General features: G+C 45.4%; 1 protein-coding gene across 1 annotated transcript; it reads right to left on the reverse strand.

The window, feature by feature from the left end:
- Positions 1-5,905: 5,905 nt before the first annotated feature.
- On the reverse strand, positions 5,906-16,977 carry LOC310715621 (uncharacterized protein; the record flags this gene model as incomplete). Its single annotated transcript, XM_083522134.1, has 4 exons — positions 5,906-6,012; positions 6,889-7,140; positions 9,371-9,706; positions 16,914-16,977. 4 exons carry the CDS (start codon positions 16,975-16,977, stop codon positions 5,906-5,908), a joined length of 759 nt encoding a protein of 252 aa, XP_083378260.1.
- Positions 16,978-19,804: the final 2,827 nt, after the last annotated feature.

Consider the following 19,804-nt stretch of genomic DNA (forward strand, 5'->3'; position numbering starts at 1 on the left):
GGCTTTATCGTGCCATCCTCTTACCCAATGGCCTCCAGCTTCTTCTTCAATGAGAAGAAGGGCAGAGGCCTTTGGCCATGTATCAACTATTGCAATCTCAATTCACAAATCACACCACTCATGTACCCGCTCCCTCTGGTCCCTGCCGACCTAGAAGATCTCTGTGGAGCACAAATCTTCACCAAGTTGTACCTCCGAAGTGCCTACAACTTGGTACGCATACGCAAGGGCAATGAGTGAAAGACGGCCTTCATCACCCCCTCAGGGCACTATAAGTACTTAGTCATGCCATATGGACTGTCCATTTCTCCCACGGTGTTCTAGACGTTCATGAATGAGGTGTTCTGGCCATTCCTCCACTGGTTCGTCATCATCTACATCCTTAAGATGACATCATCTTCTCCTGAGACATAACAGAACATCACAGTCATGTCACTCAGGTCCCTGAACCCAGGATAAAACGAGCTGGACCGGTTCCTCCCGTGGGCCGAGTATGCACAGAATTCCCTGTGCCAAGAATCTACCTGCCTCACACCATTCCAATGCATGCTAGGCTTCCAACCCCCACTATTTTCCTGGACAGATGGACCATCAAACATCCCTGTGGAAGACCACTGATTCCAGGAAAGCGTGCGGGTATGGAAGTCGACACATACCCAGCTCCAAAGAGCCCTTAGAACCACAAGGAGGTTGATCCTCGAAGATCGGAGGCACTTCGTTACCAACCAGGAGATCTGGTGTGGTTATCTACCTGAGATCTGTGCCTACGACTGCCCTGTAGGAAGCTCAGCCCGTGTTACATTGGGCTATTTAAGATCCTGCGGCAGATCAACTAAGTGGCCTACCGGCTCGACCTCTCTCCCCGGTACCGCATCTATCCTACCTTCAATGTGTCGCTTCCAAAACCCTTCTCTCCCCCTACCATAGAGAACCCTGGAGCCACCGTCAATCCACCTCCCCCGGACATGTTGGACTAACCTTCCGTGTTCTCTGACCGAGAGATTCTAAACATGCAACGTAAGGGCTCTACCCTAAAATACCTTGTTGACTGGAAGGGGACCAGAGGAACGCTCTTGGGTCGCCTGACAGGATGTCTGGGACCCAGCAGTCCTTGAGGAGATTCACACCAGTCACCCTAATCATCCCGAACCCTGAGGTTGCAGGCGTTCCCGGCAACTAGTTAGCACGTCAGGAGCTACCCCTGGAGGAGGGGGTAATGTCAGAGAACCACCAGCCACGCCTCCCTCCGTCACACCACACTTTTGCTCGGCCTCTCCCTCATGAAAGATGTGTTACATAAAAATAAAAAGTCCTTGCTTGCGACACTAATCATTCACACCTGATCTATGTTTCCCCAAATAAGCACATATATTTAAGTTTATAAATATATATATATATATATATATATATATATATATATATATATATATATATATATATATATATATATATATATATATATATATATATATATATGTGTATATATATATACACATATATGTGTGTGTGTGTGTGTGTGTGTGTATATACTGTGTATATATATATATATATATATATATATATATATATATATATATATATATATATATATATATATATATATATATTACATTAGATATTTGGCAAATTAAGTTTTATCAAGTGCCAAAAGATCAACAACTTGTTGATCTTTTTTTTTTGCCAGTGCATCAATAAACACAGCAGAAAAACTCAAGTTCAGTTTCAGTAGGAACAGTGTTGTTGAACTCCTTATTTTGCCAGTTCATCACAGTCTGTTGTGGAAATTCTCAGGATAGAGCCAAGTCAGAAACTGTCACAGATTTTTAAAGAGTATCAGATTAACTCTCTTCAGAGAAGAAGAGAGTATTGCGAACAACGTCTTGGAGCTGAAGTGCGACATTTTTAGGGGAAACGTGGGCATTACAGGGGAAAGGTAAATTGAACAATGTTTACCCGTAACTATTTTAATAGAATTTGGTCACGTTTGACGGGCCGGATTAATAAACCCAACGGGCCGTGTGTGGCCCGCGGGCTGTAGTTCGCCCATGTCTGGTCTACACTGACCTGGGGCTGCCCTGCACATATTTTACTATAACTCCAGTTTTAAAGATTTCAGTGTACAGTGTATGTGCGCTTTTATTATATATCAGGATACCATTTACACATACCTATCTTACATCTCCCACCCTGTGCCTTAAATCATACTGTGCAGCTCAACACTATACTGCGTCATAACAGTGGCTCATGTTGAACACAAATAAACTTTGCGGCTATGAAATATAATGATAATTCTGATAATCTTTCTTATTGGGATAAATCATTCACACCTTGTTTTTAAATACATTCATTGTTTTTGAGACATGGAACTCCGCCAGCAGCGCAGGGTCCAGCACGCTCCGCCGGACTACCCATGACCGCTCCTTCGGTCCATACCCCTTCAAGTCCACCAGGTATTCGAGGCGACCCCTGCGCCGTCTGGAATCCAGAACTCCTCTCACTACATAGACACCGGGCTGGTCCACGACCTCTGGCTGGGCAGGCGCAGCGGGGCCACCTGGAGGGTGAGAGACAGGAGAGGCACAAGGTTTGAGCAGGGACACATGGAAGGTAGGGTGAATGCGGTACCTCTGGGGCAGTTCGAGCCGGTAGGACACGTCGTTGACCCGGTCGGCAATCCTGAATGGCCCGAAGAACCGGGGTCTCAACTTGCGGCAGGGCAGCTTTAGCTTCAGGTCTTTCGTGAACAGCCATACTAGGTCCCCTGGACGGAAACGTGGAGAGTCCAGCCGTCATGCGTCAGCATGTCGGCGGGTATTGCGGAGGGCTCGACGCAGCTGGGTGTGTGCTGATTCCCAGGTCCGATTGCTCTCCCGGAACCAAACGTCCACTGAGGGCACATTGCTAGGTTCATCCGACCAGGGGAACAGGGGTGGCTAAAACTCCAGCACGCACTGAAACGGGGTGAGCCCCGTAGAGTCCTGGCGAAGCGAGTTCTGTGCATACTCGGCCCACGGTAAAAAACGACACCACTCCCCCTGATCCTGGCCACAATAAGTCCTCAGGTAGCGGCTCAACTCCTGGATCTTCCACTCTGCCTGGCCGTTGGACTGCGGGTGGTAACCAGACATCAGATTCACTGACACCCCCAGGAGTTTGAAGAAGGCCTTCCAGACTCGAGACGTGAACTGAGGGCCCCGGTCAGAGACAATCTCCTCCGGGAGTCCAAAGTTCCGGAAGACGTAATGGAACAGGGCTTCCGCAGTCTCGAGGGCGGTGGGCAGGCTCTTCATGGGGACAAAGCGCCAGGCCTTGGAAAAGCGATCCACCACCACCAGGATGCAGGTGTGGCCCTCCGACCTGGGCAGATCTGTCACGAAGTCGATTCCCAGGTGCGACCAGGGACGCTGAGGGACGGGGAGCGGCATCAGCTTGCCCACTGGCGCAGAACCTTGGACAACGCACAGGTGGGACACTCCTGCACAAAATGCGTGATCTCCCCTGTCATTCCTGGCCACCAGTATCGTGCCTTGATGAGCTGGACCGTCCGTTTCTCCCCCGGGTGGCCTGTGCCCGGTCCCTCGTGGACTGACCTGATGAGCCTGTGCCGGCAGGAGGGATGAAGGTGTGCCCCTCTGGGCATCCCGCTGGAGCGGTTTCTTGTGGTGCTGCGGTGCATATTTCCCGGTCTATCTCCCAGATGATAGGCCCCAGGATGAGTGCAGGAGGCAGGATGGGCTCTGGGTCGCTAGGTTCATCCGGTCTTTGCCGTTCAGCGCACTGGCTCGGTAGGTGATGTGGAACCGGAACCTGGTGAAGAAGAGGGCCCAGCGTGCTTGTCGGGGGTTGAACCTCCAAACCTCCCAGAGGTACTGGAGGTTCTTGTGGTCGGTGACCACTGTGAATGGGTGCTTAGCTCCTTCCAGCCAGTGTCTCCACTCATCCAAGGCCAGCTTGATGGCCGGGAGCTCGCGGTTGCTGATGTCATAGTTCTGTTCGGTGGCCATGAGCTTGTGTGTGAAGAAGGCACTTGGGTGGAGCTGGGGAGGTGTTCCCGACCGCTGGAAAAGAGAGTAGCCCCTACCCCGGTCGAGGAGGCGTCGACTTCCACCACGAAAGGCTTCCGGGGGTCAGGGTGACGCAGAACTGGGGCACTACAGAAACGACGCCGGAGCTCGTGGAAGGTCTCCTGAGCCTCCATGTTCCACCTCAGGGTTCGGGCCTTACCCCTGAGGAGCGAGGTGAGGGGGGCGGTGATCCTGCTGTAACCCTGGATGAACCTGCGATAGAAGTTTGCAAACCCCAGGAAACGCTGTAGCTTCTTGATTGACTCTGGGACGGGCCATTCCCTCACCGCCTTAACCTTCTTCTCATCCATCTGGATCCCCGCCGCACTGATGATGTAACCTAGAAAGTGGATCATTGTGCAGTGGAACTCGCACTTCGAGAGGTTCAGGTAGAGCCGCTGAGAACGAAGCACTTTTAGGATGGCACGCACATGTCTTTGGTGTTCCTCCAGATCTTGTGAGTAGATTAAGATGTCGTCTATGTAGACCATGACAAATTTCTGGAGGTAGGGCCCAAGTACTTCGTTCATGAACCCCTGAAAGAACGCTGGAGAGAGAGAGAGGCCATACGGCATGACCCGGTATTCATAGTGCCCTGAGGGTGTGATGAAGGCCGTTTTCCACTCGTTTCCCCTCCTGATGCGCACCAGATTGTAAGCGCTCTGGAGATCAAACTTGGTGAAGACCAAGGTCAGGTCCTCCAGAGCAGTGGGCACGAGCATGAGGGGGTACGGAAGAGGAGCGACCTGCGAGTTTAGCTGTCTGTAGTCGATACAGGGGCGCAGACCTCCGTCCTTCTTTCCCACGAAGAAGAAGCTTGACGCTGCTGGTGAGGACGAGTGCACGATGAACCCCTGACGGAGAGCCTGCCGCACGTATTCTTCCATTGCTCGGTGCTCAGGAGCCGACAGCGGGTATACACAGCCCTTGGGTAGCTTCGCACCGGGGAGTAGGTCAATGCAGCAGTCCCAAGGTCGATGAGGGGGGAGACGGGTGGTGGCCTGCGCACTGAACACGTCCTCAAACGACCGGTACTCCTTTGGGATCTCCACCTGCGTCTTGGTCGTGGCCTCCTCCACCCGGGTGGTGCCTATCACCACCCCTGGGACCCGTTGAAAGGTGGGAGAGACAGTGCTCCTTACAGTGGGGACTCCACTCCAGGATGTCACAGGGGTCCCAGGAACACCTCGGTGCGTGCTTCTGTAACCAGGGTCTCCCCAGGATCACACTGACTGTGGAACTCTCCAGGACCAGGAACCGGATCTTCTCTCGATGAAACAGCTCCACTTGTAGCGTTACCACCGGCATGCAGTACTTCACTCACCCCTCACCCAGCAAGCGTCCCTGGATGGTCTGAACTGCTAGGTCCTGGGAGCCCCTCTCTTTTGGGGGAGGTGTAATCAGTCGAGGCAGGCCTGGGAGATGAAGTTCCCCGCCGATCCGGAGTCGACTAGTGCACACACAGAGATAGAGTGAGCGGGGGTTAAAAGAGATACGGTCAACTTGGACAGTCGTGAAATTTCTGTCGGTAGCTGCACAGTACTCACCGCAGCATGAGCAGGGCATGTGGGGCACCGAGAGATGGAGTGCCCCTGTGAACCGCAGTACAGACACCTCCCAGCGGCCAGGCGGCGGGTTCCTTTCTCTCCTGGATAGCCCTTGAGAGCCCAGCTGCATTGGTTCAACATCCGGGGCAGCGGTTGCACCTTGCAGAGCTTCAGGTTGAGGTGGAGTTGGGTGGCATGCTGCCAAGCGCTTGGCTAGCCTGATGGATTTTTGTATGAAGCTCTCCAACCCCACTGAGTCCTCATGCACCGCCATTGCCTGTTTTATTTTCGGATTTAACCCAAGCCGATAAATAGCGCTGACTCGGTGATGCTGTCATTCCCCTGACGTAAGCTGAGCAGCTGGTTGGGCGTGGTAAGGACTCCGGAGGCCGCGCGAAAAACTTCCAGGAAGTGTGCAGTAAATCGCGCATAGGAGTGTGTAACTGGGCCAGCGGGGTTGTTCCTCCATCGTGAGGTAAGCGCGGGTTAGATCCTCTCACTTGTCATTGTCTTTCTTTCCTTTTCTTTCGGTCTGTTATTCTGTTAGGCGGGAGTGAACGAGGTGGAAGCCGAGTCACCAGCAAACAGAGTTTAATGAAAAACACTGACGTAGAACGAACACACAGAGTCCATCTGAGACAATAACGGATGCTGGAGTGGGGTGCGTGAAGTGCTTATGTGCTGTGTGTGTAACAAGGGACAGGTGTGTGGAATCAGTATGATGGCGAGGAGCTCTGGACAGGCGGAGCGCGCACATAAGAAGAAGCAGGGTGCTCCCTGACAGTCATCCACAGCCATTCTAATATTTATGTACATATTGTGGGCAACGACTATCATGTGTCTCATCTGAGCAGTGGGAAGAAAGATGACTGCATCTTTTCAAACTGCTGCTGCTTGTGTACTTCAGGCAGCATAACACACTCCAGCAAAAATTATATCTACCCACTATTGCATACATGCGCTCACAGACACTGCTGGAGACAACAAATAGTCAACAAAACCACTCTCTCCATCTCTTTTTTGCTTTTTCACAAGTAGAATAATCAGATACAGATATAAACAAAAAAATGACATGCATGATGTGTGTGTGTGTGTGTGTGTGTGTGTGTGTGTGTGTGTGTGTGTGTGCACTCTGCAAACTCTGGGATTAATCTGAGGATGCACTACACTCATTCATCACTTTTTACAAAGAGTAAAAACTGTAAAACACAATAAACTGAAATTAAATGTTATTAAATAGAAAAGACTTAAGAAATGAAAAAATAAATAAAACTTACATCTGACACTGAGGTATTGAGCAGGAGATGGGAGATGTTCAGATCCTCTTACAGCACAGTTATAACTGCCTGCATCCTCACTGCTGACCCTCTGCAGGTGGAGTTCGTTGCTCTTGATGATCTTTGTGGTTAAATCATGTCCGTTTTTGTACCAGATGAATGTTGGATCAATCAGACTGCAGGTGGTTTTACAGGTCAGAACCACTGATCTTTGTCCCTCTGTCACTTCTGCAGGAGCGATCAGCTGAAGATCTTATACAATTAGAGAAATATTAAAACTGCATCAGTGAATAAAAGTCAGTAAAGATTTTGCTCGTAAAACTTCTCTCTTAAAGTGTTTTCTATTTAATACAGTGAGGGAAATAAGTATTTGAACAACCTGACATTTTACAAGTTTTCCCAATTAGAAACCATGGAGGGGTCTGAAATTGTCATTGTAGGTGCATGTCCACTGTGAGAGACATAATCTAAAAAAAAAAATCCAGAAATCACAATATATGATTTTAAAACTATTTATTTGTAGGATACAGCTGCAAATAAGTATTTGAACACCTGTCTATCAGCTAGAATTCTGACCCTCAAAGACCTGTTAGTCTGCCTTTAAAATGTCCACCTCCACTACATTTATTATCCTAAATTAGATGCACCTGTTTGAGGTCGTTAGCTGCATAAAGACACCTGTCCACCCCATACAATCAGTAAGAATCCAACTACTAACATGGCCAAGACCAAAGAGCTGTCCAAAGACACTAGAGAGAAAATTGTACACCTCCACAAGGCTGGAAAGGGCTACGGGGAAATTGCCGAACAGCTTGGTGAAAAAAGGTCCACTGTTGGAGCAATCATTAGAAAATGGAAGAAGCTAAACATGACTGTCAATCTCCCTCGGACTGGGGCTCCATGCAAGATCTCACCTCGCGGGGTCTCAATGATCCTAAGAAAGGTAAGAAATCAGCCCACAACTACATGGGAGGAGCTGCTCAATGACCTGAAAAGAGCTGGGACCACCGTTTACAAGGTTACTGTTGGTAATACACTAAGACGTCATGGTTTGAAATCATGCATGGCACGGAAGGTTCCCCTGCTTAAACCAGCACATGTCCAGGCACGTCTTATGTTTGCCAATGACCATTTGGATGATCCAGAGGAGTCATGGGAGAAAGTCATGTGGTCAGATGAGACCAAAATAGAACCTAATAATTCCACTAAACGTGATTGGAGGAAGAAGAATGATGAGTACCATCCCAAGAACACCATCCCTACTGTGAAGCATGGGGGTGGTAGCATCATGCTTTGGGGGTGTTTTTCTGCACATGGGACAGGGCGACTGCACTGTATTAAGGAGAGGATGACCGGGGCCATGTATTGCGAGATTTTGGGGAACAACCTCCTTCCCTCAGTTAGAGCATTGAAGATGGGTCCAGGCTGGGTCTTCCAACATGCCAGCGTCCCGAAGCACACAGCCAGGATAACCAAGGAGTGGCTCTGTAAGAAGCATATCAAGGTTCTGGCATGGCCTAGCCAGTCTCCAGAGCTAAACCCAATAGAGAATCTTTGGAGGAAGCTCAAACTCCGTGTTTCTCAGTGACAGGCAATAAACCCTACTGATCTAGAGAAGCTCTGTGTGGAGGAGTGGGCCAAAATCCCTCCTGCAGTGTGTGCAAACCTGGTGAAAAACTACAGGAAACGTTTGACCTCTGTAATTGCAAACAAAGGCTACTGTACCAAACATTAACATTGACTTTCTCAGGTGTTCAAATACTTATTTGCAGCTGTATCATACAAATAAATAGTTAAAAAATCATATATTGTGATTTCTGGATTTTTTTTTTAGATTATGTCTCTCACAGTGGACATGCACCTACGATGACAATTTTAGACCCCTCCATGATTTCTAAGTGGGAGAACTTGCAAAATAGCAGGGTGTTCAAAGACTTATTTTCTTTACTGTAAGTCAGAGAAAACACTTACATCAAATCACTGGTATTAAACAGTATGAATGCTTCTGAAGCTCTTATTAATCAGATCCAAACCCTTTTAATTTTCTTTTTCAGTAAGAACATGTTAAAGATTTTCATTTATCTGGTACAAATCTAATTAATTTATCTGCATTTAAAAACATTTCAAACAAAAGTCATGTATCTACAATTTAACAAGGGATTCCACAAACATAAAATATAATAAATAGATAAATAGATACATTAGAAAAGCAGATTAAACTTAAACCCAGTTTTTACAAACAATCTGCAGCTAATATGATGAACTACATCATGTGTTACTCTGCTTTGGAGACACTGTATGAAATTGAAGGTAATTATCTCCACACATCCTCCATAAATGAGTCTGGGAACAGCGTAAAGATGTTTAAATAAGGAGCTGTGAATGGAACCAGACCCAGAAATACCTTCAATTAAGTTTGATAGTGTCCAAATACTTTTGAGACTAATGTATATAGAGAATAAGATGATTTTATATTTTATACCTGTAACACTGAGTGTAATTCCTGGAAAACCCTGATATCCTTCTCCAGTTGTTATGAATCTGAAGCTGTACCAGTGTTCATCTGATTTCTTCACATCACTCAGTCTGAGGGAGAAGTGATTCTGTTTATCTCCTAAATACTCCACTCTGCCTGAGTAACCTGGTTCATTACGCATATCAGTCGGATCTTTACCGGGAACCGGGTCTATTACCCAAAACCTGTTTATCACTGTAACATCTGTTGGATGTTTGTAAGTGGCCTCCATAACCACTGTAGATCCTTTTACAACACAGGGATGTTTGCTGTATTTCACACTCCATTGATACTCAAGAGTTCCTGAAACATGACACATGAAAGAGGTTATTAGAGATCATTATCCTGAGCCCCATAAAACACTGAGTTATTTTACAGCTTCTCTTCTCTCCTCTGGAACTCCGGGGCAAAAAAATACAAACTATTCTTTACTACTGGAAGGAAACTGTGCAGGATTTAGACACAGATGTGTTTATTAATTTAAGACATTATTATAACCAGTGGTAGTTCAAAACAACAAAATCAACAACAATAATAATAGTAAAAAACAATCATGTATTATGGTTATTAGCCGTGCTTAAAAAAACATCACTATTATAATCTTGCAAATTCCTCTGAGCAAAACTTTGTATCTCGTCCCGCAGTTTTTGCCCCAGCACCATGAATGATACATCAAATAGTGTGGTCTGGTCGGGGGAGGTGCACTATTACTTTTCTAAGGATTTGCCCCAGCCTTTTTCGATTACATGACCAAAAAGGGCAATTTTTTTCCATAGAAAATAAATGTGGAATTAAACTCGTGTGTCATATCTCGGCCCTCAAGCGTCCGACATGCACATATGGCATATTCACTCTTTAGGGGGGATGGAGTGGGTCGCACCATATGCCCCTCGAATCACAGACCCCCTCGGAGTTCTGAAAATTCCGCAACATTCCGGCCCCCATAAAATATGAATGGGGATTCTGACACTCCACTGTTCGTCTGGCATTCGCCCCACACGCCTGTATGACATGGGCAGCAGATCTCACCCATACACCACGCTTTCATCTATAGCCCCAGGAACAATAAATAACGGACAATTAATCTCCCCCATAGAAATTAATGGGGAAACAAATAGAATTCACATACGTTGACATAGATAAAGTGAACGAGCCGGGGCAAAGCCCACAGACCCCAGGTATGCCATACATAAAAAATTAACAGTGGGGAATATTGCATTATGGGAGATGCTATAACCCCACGCTCCATGGCAGAAGGGAGGGTAGGGTCAACAAAGTGGGTCGGGTCACAAAAATACAGAAAGGAGACATGAAACATATCAATAGACTCAGCCCAGCATAGGGAGTTGCACTATGAGTAATATAGCGATGTCACATGAAGCCATGCCCCCAAAATTAGCCCAAATAAAAAAAAAAGAAGGTGCTCAGAATTGAACATGTGATATATCAAAACACTCGGCCAGTGGGAGGAGTTGAATCCCGGCTAAATCAATGACCATTGTATTGTATTGTATTGTTTGTGCAGGTTCTATTCAAAACTTAAAGTCCGGGTTTCCACTTATGCCTGTTTTCTTTCTCTTGTGCTGAATTTAATTGGCAGAATGTAAATAATCACTTCTATTCACCCTGGTGTTTGCATGAACATATTTCAATATATAACTGAATATATCAATATATAACTTCTATGTATTTTATCCCATGTCTTCTACAATATTTTTATATCAATCAGGACACCATTTACTTCATAAATCCATCTTATATCGTATATCCACCCCCTGTCTTATTAAGATAGTAATAAAACATAAGTTAGAAAACTATCAAAGATTTAAAGTGGTGGATGCATAAAGTTAGAAAATATTTGTCTGGGTAAATATTTCATGTCTCTGGTGTGTGTCTGTGTGATGATATGAAATTGAGACTTACCTGAGATCACGAGGAGAAACATCATACAAAGTGGAATCTCCATTTTTAGGGACATCATTGGTATTGGTTCTATATAAACGTGAGTAAATTAAAAGTCAGAGTAAGTAAAAAAAAAAAAAAAATCACCCTAAAAAATAAAAAACACAACAGCCATGGCTTTCTTTTGATGAGTAAATAATATCTAAGGGATTTGGCCCTTTGCTTTTTGTTAGCTCTGCTGGCTACAAATTCTTTTTTTTGGGTTGTGAATGAGAATGGAGACTGTAAGGTGTTGGCAAGGGGCAGTGTAGCTAGACAGCATCAGATGGTGGTCTGATTGTTTAACAGGATTTTGGAAGGTGAGAAGATGCCTGAGGAATGGAGAAGGAGTGTGCTGATAGTGATCTTTAAGAATAAGGGAGATGTGCAGACCTGCAGTAACTACAGGGGAATTAAGTTGGTCAGTCACACCATGAAGATTTAGGAAAGAGTGGTGGAAGCCAGGCTGAGAGAAGAGGTGACCATCTGTGAGCAGCAGTATGCCGAGGAAGAGCACCAGAGATGCTTTATTTGCTTTGAGAATGTTGATGGAGAAGTATAGAGAAGGTCAGAAGGACTTGCATTGTGTGTTTGTGGATTTAGAGAAAGTGTACCACAGAGTGCCAAAAGAGGAGTTGTGGTATTGTATAAGGAAGTCTGGTGTGTCAGAGAAGTATGTGAGGTTGGTGCAGGACATGTATGAGGACAGTGTAACAGAAGTGAAGTGTGCAGTAGGAACGACAGACTGGTTCAAGGTGGATGTTGGACTGCATCAAGGATCGGCTCTGAGCCCTTTCTTGTTTGCAGTGGTGATGGACAGGTTGACGGACGAGTTTGGACAGGAGTCTCCCTGGACTATGATGTTTGCGGATTATATTGTGATTTGTGGTGAGAGTATGGAGCAGGTGGAGAAGAGCCTGGAGAGGTGGAGGTATGCGCTGGAGAGAAGGGGAATCATAGTCAGTAGGAGTAAGACAGAGAACATGTGTGTGAATGAGAGGGAGTGCAGTGGAGGGGTGCGGTTACAGGGAGAAGAGGTGGAGAATGTGGAGGAGTTCAGGTACCTGGGGTCAACAGTGCAAAGTAATGGAGAGTGTGTTAGAGAAGTGAAGAAAAGAGTGCAGGCAGGGTGGAGTGGGTGGAGAAGAGTGATAGCAGGAGTGATTTGTAATAGAAGAGTATCTGCGAGAGTGAAAGGGAAAGTTTATAAGACTGTGGTGAGACCTGAGATGTTGTATTGTTTAAAGAAAGTGGCATAGAGATTAGAAATGAGTTTATTAGAGGGACAGCACATGTAGGACTTTGTGACAAGGTGAGGGAAGCTCGATTGAGATGGTTTGGACATGTGCAGAGGAGGGATATGGGGTATATCAATAGTAGAATGCATAGGTTGGAGCCACCAGGAAGAAGGAAAACAGGAAGGCCTAAGAGGAGGTTTATGGATGTGGTGAGGGAAGACATGCAGGTTGTTGGGGTAAAAGAGGCAGATGTACAGGACAGGGGGGTATGGAGAAGGATGATTAGCTGTGGCAACCCCTAATAGGAGCAGCCAAAAGAAGAAGAAGAAGACCTTTCTTAATCAGTTACTGAGATTTTAATTAATCACAAAGTAGTGTGCCAAACTTTTAATCAGTGCTGTACTTCTGTATGATGATAGAAAACTGGCTAGCAGAAGGTAGAAGAAAGAGCATCACAGCTTGAGCTAGCTAGGCTCATATATTGTCAATGAAATAGTGCTAGCATTTAGCAGATCTGATGTACTGGCTGGTTAGCAACTGTTTAAACAGATTTTGGCAATTGCTAGTTAAACTTTAATACTATAGATAACATATAATTACCTAAATGATATCATTATATCCAATCAAGTAAAGAACTTGATGTGGTAGTCAGAGCCTGGAGGGCGTTGGGGGGATGCCCCCCAGGTGACTAAGCTATAAGCTATAGCAGACAATTGCATAGGGCCTCTGGTTGGAGGAGAAGACTCCATAACCAGGACCAACCTGTACACCAGTTCACCAATCAATACAGTAGGCATGTAACGGTACACAAATTCAAGATTCGGTGCGTACCTCTTCAGTTAAATTCCGTACAGTTTGGGGGAAGAAATGCAAAACATAAAATTGCTTATATTTTATTTTTCCAATTTCCTGTCTTAAAAATTCCTATAATTTTGCAACCCTAGATACGACTTATTATTTCTCATTCCAGAGCTCTTTACTTACTAAAGTGTATAAAACAATTACTAATTCTGTGTGGAAGAACCAGTACACACCACAACACTGGTTATATCTACATATACATATATACACTCATCAACCCCACATATTCTACACACGGCTCTGTCCACACACAGCCACATCCACTTATTAGAGAATTGATAACATTTGATAACTAATAAAAATAATAACAAATAAATAGTAAATAAATAAATAGTTTTTCACTGTACCTCTTCAACCCCTCATGTCCAATGGCCAAACGGAGAGTAAAGAAAAGCGTGAGAGATGAAGAGGTGTGAGGTTAAGGCGTTTTGTTCTGCACAATTGTGTTTCCTCTTTTGCTGAATTAGTTGCTGCAAACTGAGAAAGTGTTGCACTGCTACAGTATTAATGCCTTTTGTCTGCACATTATTTTTACCATCTCAGTCCACAAGTGTGAAGAGAAATGGAGGGGGTCCAGATGAATCCACTGTCTCTGTAACTGAGCGAGTAAAACTCACATCCTGGTCTTCATCACCCCAAACCACCAAACACATGCAGCACACAATCTTTAAAACTTTCTTTAAAGAGATTTACTTTTTTTCTACAATATAAATATAATATGTTAATGTACTCGGTAAGATTTGTATAGAACAGGAAGTGTCAGTGGTAAATTGCCCTGTTGTCACATTAACAGGCTGGAGTTAGAAGGAGGAGGGGGGAGGGGATTTCTTGACTATTTCTGTGTTTTTTTACTTACTTGCCTTTAAAATGTAATAAATATTTTTATACTAATGATTGTAAATGTAAAAAAAAAATACAATAAATGAAAACATCAGAAATACTGAATGTACTGTAAAGAACAATTTATTAAGGAATCACCACAGTGATCTGGAGCTGTTCATGGTGGAGTGTCACAGCAACCACTAGAGGGAGCACAGCAGGGGAAGTCATCATGCAGGACTTATGCTGCAGGTCAACTGGAGATGTTTCCTCTTCATTAAAAGTCTTCTTTTCCTCATAGTGTCAGCCAGTGGTGCATGCTTCAGGAGTTGCACTTTTGTGGTTGGCGCTTCCGAGGTCACTTCCAGGTCCTACATACGCTTCCAGGTTTGGCAACATCTTGGAATCTGCTCTTCTGGTGAATCTTCTGTTCCATAGACCATCCCACAATTCTTTTGGTCTACTATGTAGTTGCCTGCTTTTGGATTTATTATTTATTTTTTTTTGGATTACAAATTTGCCAATCCAGATTGCTCTGTTTGCCTGTTCCGGAATGTTTTTTTATTTTTTATTTTTTTGGACTGTGGTTTGTATCACCTTCTTTGCTCCTTTTGCCGGTTTCACCCTAAACTGCTCTGGTCAGTAACTGTCAGATTGTAAAAAGCCAAGCAGACTCATCTGTCAGACTGTTCTTCCCAAAAAATGACCAGGCATAAACTTAGCTTGACCAAACACTTAACCACTGAATTACTGTGAGCACTGCATCCATATTGTGCTGAGTGTAATATCTGTCCATGTGTGTGTACTCTACTCAGAGTAGATTATTTTGGGAAGTATCAGTAGTTTTACTTCAGTATGATATTTCCACACTGTTTCCACCTCAAAAACAGCCACAGTAGCCTGCAGCAGGACAAAGTACAATTACAGATGCACATCATGAATGTGACCAGCAGGTGTCACTATCACACACTGCAATTAAAAGCTTTTATTTAGCAGTTTAAAAGTTAAAAATTAAAAGCTTTTAAAAAGCTTTTAATTTTAATTAGTAGTTGCTGCATTTTTCTACTTGTTTACTTAATTATAAATATTTTAAAACATTTAAAGGTAAATATTCTGGTTTTATGGCACTATGATACCAGTCACCAGGCATACAGTTAAAAAAAGTAAAGGGGTCTAAAAAACTTTTTTAATGCACTCTATGCAAAGCTTAGGCTTGTTAAATAAAAAAAATATATATACATATTTATTAATTAATTAATTAAATAATTAAATAATTAATTAATTAATTTATTATTTTTTAATTTATTTATTTATTTATTTATTTATTTATTTATTTATTTATTTATTTATTTATTTATTTATGTTTACAGATCTGCATATTTAAAATATTCATTCCTTAGCTTAACCTTTAACCGGTCCTTGGGGTCTATATGACCCCAATGGACTTTTCCTTGATTAAAAAAAAAGGGTTCCCTTCATCTGAGTGGAATAATATTTTGTGACTTTTCCTACATAATCTATCTATACACACACAAAAAAACTGGGCTTGATTCGGTTGTTCTGAAGGTATGTAAAAAAATGTTTTACACTTCTGGTCTTCGGGGTCAGTATGACCCCACATTGAAATGAATGAGAAATGTGAAAAAAACTCAATATTTTTTCTTCATTTGTCAAAAAAAATTTATATAAATCCAGCATAAATCGGAAATTTAGATCATCATTTAAGTGATTTTTTTCATAAAAAATTTATATTTCATATGCAAGCTTATGGTGTAGTTGAGGAATTGTGTGGTAAATAGGTACAAAAGTATTTCATATCTCCCAATACACAGCATTAATGAATAGATGAGAAGTAAACAAAAAAATATATATATTATTTGTATAATTAAAAATGTATATTTTTTGTATAATCTCTCTATCAATTGTTGGGGTCATATAGACCCCAAAGAACAGATTTCTAAACAGGAAACGAAGACCTTATGAGGGTTAATATTACTGTTTAGTCGTGTATTTAATCACACCAGAATCGGCGATTCACTTGTGCTTTTATTTGGGGATTTATTTAAAGAAAATGGGGGAAAGTGTTTCTTTTGTGCCGGTCATTCCTCTGTGCCCCCAGGAGTTCAGCTCATTAACTGCCACATGTGGTGTTTCATGGATCAGTGATCTCCAGCAAGTGCTTCCCTTAGCTTCTGCCTGGTAATTTAGCAGATAGGGGGCTTGCTACCACTCAGGAGGCTCCAAGAGCAGCCACAGGGCACCACCTAAGCTGCTCTGGGTGTACCAGAGATCAGTTTTAAAAGACTGCTTCCCTTAAGAGATTACGGGAACAGGAAGTACACATTCTCTTAGGGAAGGAGGCCATAGAGGTGGTCCCTCCACTAGACAGAGAGTCTGGGTTCTACAGCCAGTACTTCATAGTTCCCAAGAAGGATGGGGGATTGCGTCCTATTTTTGAGACTCAGTTTCAGGCTGCTCACTGTCAACAAAGTCGTGTCTCAAATCAGGTTCAGAGACTGGTTTGTCACAATAGATCTGGAGGACACTTATTTTTCCACATTTCTATCCTTCTCACAGGAAGTTCCTGAGGTTTGCTTTCGGGATCGAAGCTTACCAATATCGGGTTCTCCCGTTCTGCCTTGAACTCTTACCTTGCACCTTCTCAAAGTCTATGAATTCAGCTCTAGCCCCCCTGAGACTCTGGGGCTTTGGCATACTTAATGATAACAATGATTGATTGATATTAGCTCAATCAGAGCGCAAGCGACCCAGCATTAAACCACAAAACACACTCAAGAAGAAACACAAGTGTTGAGCATAGAGTCATGACTTTTATAAAAATGATCAGTTTAATGTTTATATTTGCTTTGTTTGCCATATATAAGTTTATAATTAAGTTTATCTACACTTCATTGTATCATTGATTTCAGTATTGTCTTTGTTTTAAGTTGAAAGTTAAAATGCTGATTATTTGAGGAGCCTGTGGGCCTCTGAAGACAGAAACAGCAGATTGTTGCTCCTCAGGATGGAACACAGTGATTATCATAGCAAAAAGAGGAAAGAAAACACAAAGGAGCCAAGTGAAAGGACAGTTTTATTTAAAGTTTAATAGTTTTCTGTACATTACTGAACTGAAGCTGTTTCCTGTATTGCCCACTAGATGTCGCCATTGTGTCCCTCTGTCTCTCATTATTTTCCTGCTGTTTCCACGTGTCTAATCACTCCCGTGTATATTGAAGCTTCACCTTTGTCTCAGATTTTCAGTCGTTTTTAGTGATTTTGTTGACGTTATGGTGCCTGTTTTTCATGTCTGTTTTTCTCCGTGTCTCCGGCTTTTTTTTCCTTGTTGTCCTGTGTGAGTCTTTGCTTATTGATTTCTGTTTTGTTTTGCTTTTTCCTGAGAGGATTTTTCACGTTCTTGTGACCCTAGGAGCTATGTTGTCCGGGGCTATATGCCCCTGGTAGGGTCTCCCAAGGCAAACAGGTCCTGGGCGACGGGTCAGACTAAGAGCGGTTCAAAACCCCTTATGAGAGATACTACATCAGGGACCGTGACGTCGCCCGGTATGGCGCAGCCGGGGCCCCACCCTGGAGCCAGGCCCGGGGTTGGGGCTCGTATGCGAGCGCCTGGTGGCCGGGCCTTCCCCCACAGGGTCCGGCCGGGCTCAGCCCGAAGGAGCGACGTGGGGCCGCCTTCCAGTGGGCTCACCACCTGCAGGAGGGACCGTAAGGGGCCGGTGCTAAGAGGATCGGGCAGCAGTCGAAGGTGGAGGCCTCGACAACCCGATCCCTGGACACGGAAGCTAGCTCTAGGGACGTGGAATGTCACCTCGCTGGCGGGGAAGGAGCCTGAGATTGTGCGTGAGGTTGAGAGGTTCCGACTAGAGATAGTCGGGATCACCTCTATGCACGGCCTGGGCTCTGGAACCACACTCCTCGAGAGAGGATGGACTCTTTACAACTCTGGAGCTGCCCATGGTGAAAGGCGTCGGGCTGGTGTGGGTTTGCTTATAGCCCCCCAGCTCAGCCGCCATGTGTTGGAGTTTACCCCGGTGAACGAGAGGGTCGTTTCCCTGCGCCTACGGGTCGGGGATAGGTCTCTCACTGTCGTGTGTGCCTACGGGCCAAACGGCAGTATAGAGTACCCGGCCTTCTTGGGGTCTCTGGGAGGGGTGCTGGACAGTGCTCCGACTGGGGACTCCGTCGTTCTACTAGGAGACTTCAATGCACACGTGGGCAGCGACAGTGACACCTGGAGGGGCGTGATTGGGAGGAACGGCCCCCTGATCTGAACCCGAGCGGTGTTCAGTTATTGGACTTCTGTGCTAGTTACAGTTTGTCCATAACGAACACCATGTTCAAGCATAAGGGTGTCCATCAGTACACGTGGCACCAGGACACCCTAGGCCGCAGGTCGATGATCGACTTTGTGGTCGTTTCATCTGACCTGCGGCCGTATGTCTTGGACACTCGGGTAAAGAGAGGGGCGGAGCTGTCAACTGATCACCACCTGGTGGTGAGTTGGATCCGATGGCGGGGGAGGAAGCTGGACAGACTCGGCAGACCCAAGCGTACTGTGAGGGTCTGCTGGGAACGTTTGGCCGAGCCTCCTGTCAGAGAGATCTTCAACTCCCACCTCCGGCAGAGCTTTGACCAGATCCCGAGGGAGGCCGGAGATATTGAGTCCGAGTGGACCATGTTCTCCACCTCCATTGTCGAAGCGGCCGCTCGGAGCTGTGGCAGTAAGGTCTCCGGTGCCTGTCGAGGCGGCAATCCCCGAACCCGGTGGTGGAAACCGGAAGTAAGGGATGCCGTCAAGCTGAAGAAGGAGTCCTACCTGGCCTGGTTGGCTTGTGGGACTCCTGAGGCAGCTGACGGGTACCGGCAGGCCAAGCGAACTGCAGCCCGGGTGGTTATCGAGGCAAAAACTCGGGCCTGGGAGGAGCTCGGTGAGGCCATGGAGAAGGACTATCGGCTGGCCTCGAAGAGATTCTGGCAAACCGTCCGGCGCCTCAGGAGGGGAAAGCAGTGCCCCACCAATGCTGTTTACAGTAGAGGTGGGGAGCTGTTGACCTCAACTGGGGATGTCGTTGGACGGTGGAAGGAATACTTCGAGGATCTCCTCAATCCCGCCGTCACGTCTTCCATTGAGGAAGCAGAGGCTAAGGGCTCAGAGGCGGACTCGTCCATCACCCAAGCTGAAGTCACCGAGGTAGTAAAGAAACTCCTCGGTGGCAGGGCACCGGGGGTGGATGAGATCCGCCCTGAGTACCTCAAGTCTCTGGATGTTGTGGGGCTGTCTTGGCTGACACGCCTCTGCAGCATCGCGTGGCGGTCGGGGACAGTGCCTCTGGAATGGCAGACCGGGGTGGTGGTCCCTCTTTTTAAGAAGGGGGACCGGAGGGTGTGTTCCAACTATAGGGGGATCACACTTCTCAGCCTACCTGGGAAAGTCTATGCCAGGGTACTGGAGAGGAGAATACGGCCGATAGTAGAACCTCGGATTCAGGAGGAACAATGTGGTTTTCGTCCAGGCCGTGGA

Source organism: Silurus aristotelis (genome assembly GCF_946808225.1).
Source record: "Silurus aristotelis genome assembly, chromosome: 20".
In the NCBI taxonomy this organism is placed as follows: domain Eukaryota; kingdom Metazoa; phylum Chordata; class Actinopteri; order Siluriformes; family Siluridae; genus Silurus; species Silurus aristotelis.